At 50.2% G+C, this 11732-nt stretch overlaps 1 protein-coding gene across 1 annotated transcript; it reads left to right on the forward strand.

Annotated features, from left to right (window-relative positions):
* The first annotated feature begins 1825 nt into the window (after window positions 1-1825).
* LOC117040795 (tubulin alpha-1C chain-like) lies at window positions 1826-10889 on the forward strand. Its single transcript, XM_033138800.1, has 4 exons — window positions 1826-1931; window positions 7091-7313; window positions 7417-7565; window positions 9807-10889. Exons 1-4 carry the CDS (start codon window positions 1929-1931, stop codon window positions 10779-10781), a joined length of 1350 nt encoding a protein of 449 aa, XP_032994691.1. The 5' UTR covers window positions 1826-1928; the 3' UTR covers window positions 10782-10889.
* Window positions 10890-11732: the final 843 nt, after the last annotated feature.

Consider the following 11732-nt stretch of genomic DNA (forward strand, 5'->3'; position numbering starts at 1 on the left):
AACCTTGAGGGGACGGAGGGAGGTCCAAGGATTCGGGAAATCCTATATATATATATATGTATAAAATTGATTACATTTGAAAGGAAATGGTATTTGTAAAAAGGGGTTTTTTTAAAAAAATATGAGTTGTTTCCCCCCCCCATGTTATTTCTTTATCAATTAAAGAAAAAAATCTATTTTTTATTCTGAAAGTGTGGCGCACAGGAGGAAAAGTGTGAGAAGTGCTGCTTTGCTGCGTCAAGAGTCTCTTCCCACCCATCTTTTGTGTTTGTGTGTGTGGCTTTCGCTGTAGCGCACCAGCAGGGCTTTCCCTCTGGAATGTGCAGCGCCGGCAATTCCGAAGCAGGAAATCAGGGGGAACAGGAGCTCGCCTGCTGTACCCAACCCGGCGGATTCCTCGTTCGTTGTTCTTCTTGGGCTCCTCCCTCAATTACCTCATTCATCACCCCCTTCCAGATCTCCACCCCCCCCCCGCAGCTGCCCAATGGGCGTAGCCAGGATTTTTGTTGGGGGGGGGAGGCAGGTCTTTTGTTAGGGGGTGGGGGGAGGCCTTTTGCTAGCAGAAGGCAGAAAACCTCAGCTGCGTGGTTTTACTGATTTTTATTGATGCACCTCCCTCTGCCCCCCCTGGCTACGCTCATGCGCTGCCCCCCCCCATCCCGCGGCGCATCACCACCAATGGGGCGCAGCAGGAAATAGATACTGGCGGGAAGAGCAAGGGCGCAAAGCGCATTTTGCGCAATTTACGCAGGGGCGGGTCGCTTTTTGTTCAACACATTTAGTTGCCTGCCAGAAGAATAACGGTCTGTTAAGCCCCACGAATGCTCACATCCCTCTAGTTAGGTTGGAATATTTCAAAATAAACAGGCTTCTACTCTTTGAACAGCTATATTGGGGGGGGGTGCCTACTTGAATTAGGGCTGTCACACGTCCGGAATAGATAGCCCCGGACATTACCGGGGGAAATTGACGGGAGGGGGGGATCTCTAAATAGCGGCTCTTTATCTTGGATCTTTGACAAATCGCGGTGTTTTTTTTAGTGCCTTGGTAAGAAAAAGCTCGACCATTTTGGGGGCGTCCTGGTTTTTACTTTTTTGAACTATGGCAAAAAACCAGCTTGAATGAAACATTTGGAGGTGGGGGGACCGGGTAAGCCCCGCCCCACTTCACCCATCACGTGACACAGTGCACGCACACCATTTGAGTGGCAATGCCCATCAACCATAGCAGCCAACTCCTAGGGGTCTTCGAACCCCCTTCAATAAAATATTTAAGGGGTTTAGGCCCCCCCCACCCCAGTTTATAGGCATTGCCATTTCAAATAGTGTGCGTGCACCGTGCCACGTGAACGATGATGCGGGCTGAGGCTTACCTGTTGCCGTCCCCAGTATTTTATTCAAGTTGGTACCCTTGCCATCAATTGGGGGGGGGCTCAGATATTTTAGCCGAAGGGACCTTGCGCAGGATCTTTGTTGGGGAGGGGCACAGAACCTCAGTTAGTGAAGTATTTTTATTGCTCTGTGGGGGCAGCTGCTCTCCCCTTGGCTACGCCCTTGGCTCCTATGGATTCCTATGTGAAAAGCGGGGTCCATGTCCTCTTCCCCCCCCCCTCCATTCATGGCGGAGCCGCTTCTCTCCTCATTCGCTCGCCCGCCCGCCTTCACCTTTCGGGAAATTCGAACCCGCCAATCAGGGGTCGGTGAAGGGGCGGGGCAGGGCGCCTCCCTCCCCCCTCCGCCAAGCCCCGCCCCTGCTGCCGACGACACGCTTGCAGCCCTATAAAAAGCCCCGCCCCAACCCATCCTGCAGTTCGGACGTGGTTTTTGCTCACCGGTGGCTCCCTGAACGGGTCGACTAGTGAGGAAGACTCGGTTCCTCCTTCTCCCGCTCCTGCTTCGTTTTTTTTCCTTCCCTGCCGTCGAGGAAACATGGTGCGTAGCGCGGAGGCTTGGAGACAAAGGTTTCGCGGGGATTCGTGCCTGGGGACCCGGAAAGCGAGGCAGGGTGGGGTGTAGCGGTGGCAACTTGGCCCCACAACTGTGGGTGCCCGGGGCCGTGGGTGCCCATGCAACGTGCACGGCCCTGGCACCCAGATTAGTGGGTGCCCTTCACGGGGAATTTTGTGGGTGGGTGTGAGGCGAGGGGTTGTGCGATGGAGCTGCACCCTGTGGGTGTCGATAGCCAGCTCGGGGCTCCCAGGACGCGGGTGTCGAGTAGCGGATGACGCTCGCGGATGGGGGCCAAAAGGCGCTGGCGAGGCAGCGATGCCTTCTCCCTCGTTGTTCCAGGAGGAGCTCCATCCCGGGGTGGGGCGCCACCCTCCGGCTCCCGGGAAGAGCGTTTCCGCGTGTAGGAAATCGCGGCTATGCTAGCGCGCAGACACGTGTCCGCTTGGCTGCGTATGCGCACATCCGGATGAGCGTTGCCCGAGTCGTTTCCGCGCAGTGGGTTGGGGGAGCCAAGGGAGCGAGTGGCCTGAAACTTGCGCGCACGCGGTGGGACGCCCAGTTTCAGCTTCCTTGGTGTAGGAAAAACCCCTAAATGGACTTACTCGTCTCTTTAACCTTTAACGCGCCATTTAGAAGCATAAGGTACCTTAATTGCCTGGGTTTTGATAATTCTTGAGTGGGCGGGCCGCTTGGAATTCGATTGCGTCTCTACGGGGCTTGCTAGGATCAGTGCCAGAAGCGGGTTCTGGGGTGCATTGCTTAGTCCAGCCGCTACCAAACTAGGCCATGAGAATATTTGAATAGTCTCTGTGCGCCTCGATTTACCCTTTCTAGGAAATGGGTCTATGGAACAAGGTCTTTTGCCAAAAAAAAGCTTCCGGAACCTTAAGCAGCAGGATGTAGTCGCTTAAGCCCGGCATGGCAGCCCCTTCCACACCCATGTGCGTAGCCAAATGTGGGTAGGTGAGGGCAGCTGCCCACCCCCCCCCCCCCAGATCAGGTAAAACAATAGAAATACTTAACTGGCCAATCACGTCGGTTCTGTCTCCCTAACAAAAGGCCTCTCTCTTCCCCCCCCCCACAAAATTCCTGGTTACGCCCATGTGACCAGACCTTTTTTTTTCTTCCTTCCGTAACTACGTGTTGAGTCACTTCTTCCAAGCAGCGTTCGAAAGCGAGAGTCCAAGGCGAGCGGCCCGCCAGAGAGAATGCGCGGGAAGAGCCTCGTTGAATAACCAGCTTGTTGCGTCATTTCCCCGGGCAGTTGAACGCGGAACCGTGTGCGTTTCATTTGCCTGCTGGCAAAAGAAGGAAACGCTGCAAACCAATCCTGCCCCCCCCCCACCCGCCCATGCAAGAAAAAAACACACACGCCCTTGTCCCCAAATGCCCATTGCGAATCGGCCAGGCTAAGCGGCTTAGGTTGCGCTTAAGAGGCATCCTTAGGCAAGTTAATCCTTTTGGGTTTGGGTAGCATCTTGAAAGCAAAAGTGACCAAGTTTGAACTTGCCAGCTGCGAAGCTTGGCTCTGGCAAATAGATGCTACATAAGAAGGGGCTTTATGTGGCATTGCATAATGTCCAGCTACCAGCAGGCAGGGCAAAATATCTTAGGAGTTGCTGGAAACAAAGGCATGTTCAGCCTAAGTTAGTTAGGAGGGACAGATCCATTTTATGGCTTGGTTGAAAATAATACAAAAGATGCAGTTCCAGCATCAGTTCGTTGTTGTTGTTTTTTTAAAGTATGGGATTACTCAGAATCAAGCTGTTGAGCAGACAGAATTTTTTTTTTTTGTTTCTAATCTGAATAAGTAGGGCCTGTCCTAGCTGTGGAGGAAATTAAGGGCGTATCCTTGCACCAGATATCATGAAAAGGATATTGCCACTTTTTGGCAGTGGAGTCTGATCCCCAGGGCAAATGGGGGGGGCATTTCCCCGCCAGCCCCAAGTCTCCCCTCTCCCAAGTCCCCACCTTGCAATCGATCCAAGGAGTGGCGCTGCCTCTCACCTGCCTAGCATCCGTGTTGCCTTTGTAGAACTCTTATGGGGAGAACAGTATGAGAAACAAAGCCTGGCTCTGGTTTGCTTTCGTTTGCCTCCCTGTCTTGCACACTGCCTGTTGGTAAACCTGGAGCCCAGTGCGAAATGCTTCCCTGTGCCCCACAACATGTCGGAGAGACACGTTAACCCCCTTTGGAACCCTGATCCTGGCGTTCTGGGTTCCAGAAACCGAGGCTAGCTAATAATGAATGCACAGGACTTGGCTAGCTAGCTCTGTGAAACCAAATCTGTTCCTTGCTCTCCTCCCCCCTTGTTTGCGCTGTGGGAAGGATAATGGGGCTCAGTTGCCTAGCGCTCAATTGCCTGCTTTGGTGGGGTGAGGCCTTGGGCCTCTTCTGCCTAGCTCTTGCCTCATTTTCACTTCGCTGCCAGCAACTGGCTAAAACAAGCCAAATCCTGTTGGGGAGTTCAAAAGAGCTGGCTCTGAAACATCGACTCATTAGCATCTGGATGAGCTCTTCCCGAAGAAGCAAGCGTGAGCAGGCTAGGAACCTTGTCTCTCTTGAACTCCAGCACTCCTATAATCTCCAGGCCTTAGTCCTTTTGACCAATGGAACAACTTTGAGCACGGTGCCTGTAGTCATGGGTGTCCACAAAGGGGGCCAGTTGCCCCCCCCCCAAATGAGGACCCATAATCCCCGATTCTCCTATCCAAAAGCAAGTTATATTTGCTAGGGCTGCTTTGTCCTGGATAGTTGAAAAATTTCAGTGGTTTTATTTTTATTTTTTTTAAAAAAACCTCTTGGTTTGAAATATGGCAACTATATTTGCTGTACAGTATTTGTGGAACCTGAAGCATGAGGCAAAATGTGATACTATACAGATTTTATAGTCCTGGGGGATACATTGTGTGACTGCAGCAGACACAATGACTCAACAGGCACCGGGTGGTTTGAGTCACACCCAAAGCCTGCAGTGCCGATTAGGAATGAGTAACAGTGTCTTGCATACAATTGGTGCTTCAGGGTTGTGTTACAGTGTTGTCGTGTAGGGAATCGGTTGGTCTGTTGCACACCCTTGGCCAAGCTCATCTGGCTAGCCCAGGGTGGGACCTCTTTCCTACCCAGGGGACAAGACTACTACCTTGTACTTCAGTGTAGTCTTTGACCAGGACAGATCTGTCTTTCCTAATACATTATCTCACTGTCTGCATGTTCAAGTAGGTTTATGAACCTTAAGAAGGGACAATATTGTTGCAGTTCTATATAATACTTCAGGCTTCCAAATACTGGGAGTTCACTTGTGGAAAATACAAATAAACTGCAATGACTACTGTCCATATTATTCATTCATTCATTCCCCACCCATCTGGCTAGGTTTTCCCAGCCGCTGTGGGCAGCTTCCAGCATATATGAAAACATAATGAAATGCCAAACATTAAAAACTTCCCTAAACAGGGCTGCCTTCGCATGTCTTCTGAAAGTCAGATAGTTGTTTATTTCCTTGACATTTGGTGGGAGGGTGTTCCACAGGGCGGGCGCCACTACCGAGAAGGCCCTCTGCCTGGTTCCCTGTAACCCCACTTCTCGCAGTGAGGGAACCGCCAGAAGGCCCTCGGAGCTGGATCTCAGTTTCCGGGCAGAACGATGGGGGTGGAGATGCTCCTTCAGGTATACTGGGCCGAGGCCCTTTAGGGCTTTAAAGGTCAGCACCAAAACTTTGAATACAAAACTTTGGGGGCCAGTGATGATCCTTTAGGGCCGATGTTATATTGTCCTGGCTGCCACTCCCAATCACCAGTGTAACTGCCACATTTTGGTACCATCTATATAACATTTCCATATAATTTTCTCTTAAACCATAACATACTGTAAATTTTATATCCGTATTCTATCATCGTTCCCATGCTTCCATTTCTACATTATGAAGAATATCTATTGCCCAGTGTATCATTGAAGATTTCACTTTTTCATGTTTTGTCTCCCATTTCAATAACATCTTGTACACTTTAGACATCACACACAGCCTGCCCTTTCTAAAGGAAAAATGAGGTATCCCAGTCTGTAGGTGCTGGCATCTCGTTTAAGAGTTCCCTTCTCTTCAGATAGGATGGTGGGGGAGAATTAGTTTTCGCCAACACTTTGTGGGTAAAAGCTGTTGGCTTCCAAAGCTGTCACAAGCCACTTTCTCCTTATCAATCATCAAAAAATGGATTAAAGTCGCAGCAGACTGGCATGTGAACAAGTTCCTTCTTTAAATGACTTGAGTATTATCAGCTTAGCTTTAAGAAAGTGAGTGAATTTTCCACATGTCTTATTTCCTAGGCAATGGGTTTTGTTTGCATTCTGGGTCTTTGGCATACAGTGCTCTAAAAATCTGTGGTTAAAGCACAATTTCTAGAAACAGACTTTGAATTCTGCAAGTTTGAGGCCACAGAAGTGGGGCAGGATGGGGGACTGCTTATTCCGAGCTGTACCATGGCAGCTCTGCCTTGGGGATGATGGCATTGCATTGTGGGCAATTCATTAGCTGCTTACTTCCTAGTAGACTGCCGACTAGGTAAAGTTAAAGGACCCAGCCAAAGGCGATTATGGGGTTGTGGCACTCATCTCGCTTTCAGGCCTAGGGAGCCGGCTTTTGTCCACAGACAGCTTTCTGGGTCATGTAGCAGCATGACTAAACCAATTCTAGAGCAACGGGACACCAGAGCGCATGGAAATGCTGTTTACCTTCCTGCCACAGTGGTACCTGTTTATCTACTTGCGCTGGCATGCTTTCGAACTGCTAGGTTGGCAGAAGCTAGGACAGAGCAATGGGAGCTCACCCCATTGCGGGATTCGAACCCCTGACCTTCTGATCGGCAAGCCCAAGGGGCTCAGTGGTTTAGACAGCAGCGCCGCCACCAACCAGCACGGCTTTGCTCAGTCAGTGTGTGCTTGCACAAACTGCTCTAGATATATCACTTCGTTCCTTTCTGCAATTATGGAGGCAGACCCTAAATGCACACTTAAGAAGCAGGGGTAAGAATGGGGGATTTAAAGTAACATAGAATTGGTTGGGCAGGGGAGTTCCAGGTCTGTGGGGTGTCTGTCTGCATTGAGGAAGGCCGTATGCATTCATTTTAACCGCTTTCCTTTGCAGCGTGAGTGCATCTCCATCCACGTTGGCCAAGCCGGAGTCCAGATTGGCAATGCCTGCTGGGAGCTCTACTGTCTTGAACACGGCATCCAGCCTGATGGGCAGATGCCAAGTGACAAGACCATTGGGGGAGGAGACGACTCCTTCAACACGTTCTTCAGTGAGACGGGAGCTGGCAAGCACGTCCCCAGGGCAGTCTTTGTGGACTTGGAGCCAACTGTGATTGGTGAGCAAACAAGCCACTTCTAATAGCATTCCAGCTCTCCTGTGTGCCTGTCTACAGGAGGGACGCCAGAGGTCTTAATGCTTCCAATTGCTTCTCTCCACAGATGAGGTGCGCACTGGCACCTACCGCCAGCTCTTCCACCCCGAGCAGCTCATCACTGGCAAGGAGGATGCTGCCAACAATTATGCCAGGGGCCACTACACCATTGGCAAGGAGATCATTGACCTGGTCCTTGACAGAATACGGAAGCTGGTGAGTTGATCTCTGCAGCCTGCGAGACTGGGGGGAGGAAGTCTTCAGGGGCTTCTAAACACGACAGGAAAGGCGTTTCACAAAGCACCCATTATAAATGGGGGAAGGACATTTCTTTAGTATGTTCCTCCTTGTTTCCCCTGTTCCGGATGTGAGCATGGTTGTAGCAAGAACAGCGCTGCCCGTGTTCAGAGGGTATGGCCAGCTTTTCAGGAATAGACAAAACCCATTTAAAAAATAACAGATGGGGACCCTCCAAAATTGATAAGTCAGGACTGAGTGTGCTTGGAGTCCATAGAAGTCTGTGTGCTAGGAGGAGAAAATGTAAAAGCAAAGGGGAGTGGGGAATGGAATGGCAAAGAGGGGATCCTGAACCCCCCCCCACACACACACACTCCTCTCACTGCAACATTTTGTTGCAGGTTTTGCTTTATGTCCAAGCTGTGTTAAACTTTTGAGCTAGGGTCCTACCTGCCTGTACTGTTTGTGCAAGTCTGCCTCTTTCCTTCACCCCCTCAAGGGCAAGAATAAATTGTACACTGCAGTGTCCTGCACTGTGTCTCTTCCCCAAAGAGCTTAGGGTAGCAGAGGTTTGAGTGTGATCATGCAATAATTTGTGCTGCTAGGTTGATCTGTCTTCAAAAGCAAAGCCCTGGGGCCAGGAGTAGCATAGGCATTAATTGAGCAGGACCAGTTGGTCTAAGAAGGGGAGCTTAATGGTTGAGATGTCCTCCATGTAAGGTCTAGCCCTTGAATTAACAGGCCATAGTTGTCTGGAAGCTACAGGGACATAGTATTAAGTGAGGCTCAGTGTTTCTGTTCCTCTCCTTCATCCCATTCAAAAGTCTCTGTTGCACTGCCTAAGAGCCTTCCGCAGAGACTTTCTTCTGTTTTGTGGTCTCCTGAAAAACTGGCTGGGGGAAGGAGGTCTTCAGGAGCTTCTAAAGACAAGGGAAAAGATGCTTGAGATAGACTTTTAAAAAAACCCAACTCCAAATCTGAATGTGCAGTAGTTCTCCCCTGCCTGCCCTCATGCAACCTCAGAAGGCAAATTCTTTGATCTTGGCAAGCAAGAGAGGAATGTCGCTCTACAGCTGCCAAAATTGGGCTTGCAGGAAAAACCTGGAGTGGGTTTTTGTGAGAGGAAGCCCGTGGTCTCTAGTTATTGCATGCATTTGGGAATGGTTTTCCCCATTGCTGCATGCACAATATTCCAAGCAAGTGTGTGCATCTTATAGGACTTAGGGGTGTGTGGCCACGCAAATTGGAGTCTTTTCTTTTCCGTTGCTTAAGCTCAAGTTTTTGGTTCTTTTTGCCTGTGTGAATCCGTGCTTCTGTTTTCTCGGCTTCTCCTGGAGCTTGGTGGCAGCTCTTCAATGAGCCTTTGTTCCATTTCACTTGCAGGTGGAATCTCCCACACACCAACTCCACAAATAGCAAAGGAACAATATCCAAAGTAGTACTAAGTAACCCCTAGCTCAAGCAGAACTCTTTTCACGATGAGACTTCCCTCCTCTTTACACCCCGGAAACTGTTCCAGGGGTTCCTAAAGCCACCTGGATCATATTTTGAAGGTGCGCATGGGGAGGGAAGGGCAACTTCCATTGCGCAAGCCAAAGTTTTTCCGCTCACATAATTATTTACTTGGATGCCACCCAAAGAAACATTTGCTTGGTTAGAAAAGCAGAAATGGAGCTTTGTGTAAAGTGGAAGAACTCTCTGTGTAGCTCTAGTCATGGGAAAATAAAATTCCTAGGCTGAGAATGTGCTCACAGGAACCTTGCTATTTAAATTCTAAGCTTTCAGCCTATGGAAATAAAACAAGCACAGAGAGTTGTGGGGGTGGGGAATTGTGCAGTTTAAGGAAGTCAGGAGGGGCATTGTTGAGTTTCTGAAGATAAAAGCTATTGGGCTTATCTGTACGGGAGACTGTTAGCTCTGTTCTTTATCTTTAGCAAGAGTTGGAGAGGTAGGATTGTACAGGCTGTAGTTTCTCATAAACATTTGGAGGGGAAACTGCTCTGCGTTTGCTGATAGGCACCCTGCTCCTTTAAGGCTAAAGAACAGTAACTTGAGTAAAAGAAGACAGAGGCTGTCTTCTGCTGTATGATCTTGTTGAAAGCTGACTCTTACTCTCTCCAAACCCCCAGTAGCCTCCGTATTAACTGACTATAAGCAGGCTTTTCAGCAAGACCATGTCAGGACCTGTGAGAATCTTTTAAACCTCTCTCTTCCCAACAGGCTGACCAATGCACAGGTCTCCAGGGCTTCCTGGTCTTCCACAGCTTTGGTGGGGGCACTGGCTCTGGGTTCACCTCCTTGCTGATGGAGCGCCTGTCCGTTGACTACGGCAAGAAGTCCAAGCTGGAGTTCTCCATCTACCCAGCTCCCCAAGTCTCCACAGCTGTCGTCGAGCCCTACAACTCCATCCTGACCACCCACACCACCCTAGAGCACTCCGACTGCGCCTTCATGGTAGACAACGAGGCCATCTATGACATTTGCCGCAGGAACCTGGACATTGAGCGCCCCACTTACACCAACCTAAACCGCCTTATCAGCCAGATTGTGTCCTCCATCACGGCCTCCCTGCGATTTGACGGGGCCCTGAATGTAGACCTGACAGAATTCCAGACCAATCTGGTTCCCTATCCCCGAATCCACTTCCCCCTGGCCACCTACGCCCCAGTCATCTCAGCTGAGAAAGCTTACCATGAACAGCTGACGGTAGCAGAGATCACCAACGCTTGCTTTGAGCCGGCCAACCAATTAGTGAAATGTGACCCTCGTCACGGTAAATACATGGCCTGCTGCCTGTTGTACCGTGGGGACGTCGTCCCCAAAGATGTCAACGCTGCTATTGCCACCATCAAGACCAAACGTAGCATCCAGTTTGTAGACTGGTGCCCCACCGGTTTCAAGGTTGGTATCAACTACCAGCCCCCCACGGTGGTCCCCGGGGGCGACCTGGCCAAAGTGCAGCGTGCCGTCTGCATGCTGAGCAACACCACAGCCATTGCTGAGGCCTGGGCTCGCCTGGACCACAAGTTTGACCTGATGTATGCCAAGCGTGCCTTTGTCCACTGGTACGTTGGGGAAGGGATGGAGGAAGGCGAGTTCTCGGAGGCCCGGGAGGACATGGCTGCCCTAGAGAAGGATTACGAGGAGGTGGGGGCAGACAGTGCCGATGGGGATGACGAGGGCGAAGAATACTGATTTCTCTTTGTATCAGTTTGTTTTCTATACTTCTCGCTCCTGTCTCCTTCTGGATTCCTTCTGCTGTCCATTGTGTTAGACTCATTAAACAAAATGTTTAGCTGAAAACAGTCTTGTTCCTTTCTTTATAGAACAAACCGTCCCCTGTCTTTTAGAGTTGTAGGCCTGGGTCCAAGATTCAGCACTGGAAGCCATGTGTCTGCAACCCAGTTGCTGAGGAACATGAGTGAGAAAGCGCTATTATGCCCCTGTCTCTGGGCTTCCCATCAGTGTCTGGCTGGCTACAATGGGAACAGGCAGGCACATTTGGAACTCAAAAGTCCCATGGGTGTGGGTCAACAACTGGGTGTGCTGGTGGTGGAAAGGGGCATAACACAAGATGGCTGCCTTGGCAGTGTGGCTTGACATCTAAAAGAGCAGAAAAGGGGCATATAAAATGGTGCAGGCATGCACCCCCATGTCACCCAGAGAACGAGGATGGCATCCTATATTGGTCCCTACCGGGCTCAGTCCCAGAGGCAAGTTACTTGCACTTCTCTTGTTATTTGTTGAATTTATATACCGCCCTATACCTGGAGGTCTCAGGGCGGTTCACATAAAAAGGTCACAGTGTATAAAATGAAAATAAAAGCAATAGCCCAATACCCCCCCTAAAAGAGCCATATTTTAAAAGGGCATAGGATGTCACTAAGATCAACCAAAGGCTTGGTTCAGAAAGGAACGTTTTTGCCTAGCACCTAAAAGTGAGTAATGAAGGCGCCAGGCGAACATCCCTGGGAAGAGCATTCCATAGACAGGGAGCCACTGCAGAGAAGGCCCCGTTCTCATGTTGCCACCCTCTGGACCTCTTGAGGTAGCACGGAACAGGAATGGCCTATCTTTGGCATCCAATGAAATGTTGGCATGTAGAAGAGGCCAAGCCAGTTCAAGCAGGAAGAGCTGTCTCCTTGA

This window comes from Lacerta agilis, chromosome 2, assembly GCF_009819535.1.
Source record: "Lacerta agilis isolate rLacAgi1 chromosome 2, rLacAgi1.pri, whole genome shotgun sequence".
In the NCBI taxonomy this organism is placed as follows: domain Eukaryota; kingdom Metazoa; phylum Chordata; class Lepidosauria; order Squamata; family Lacertidae; genus Lacerta; species Lacerta agilis.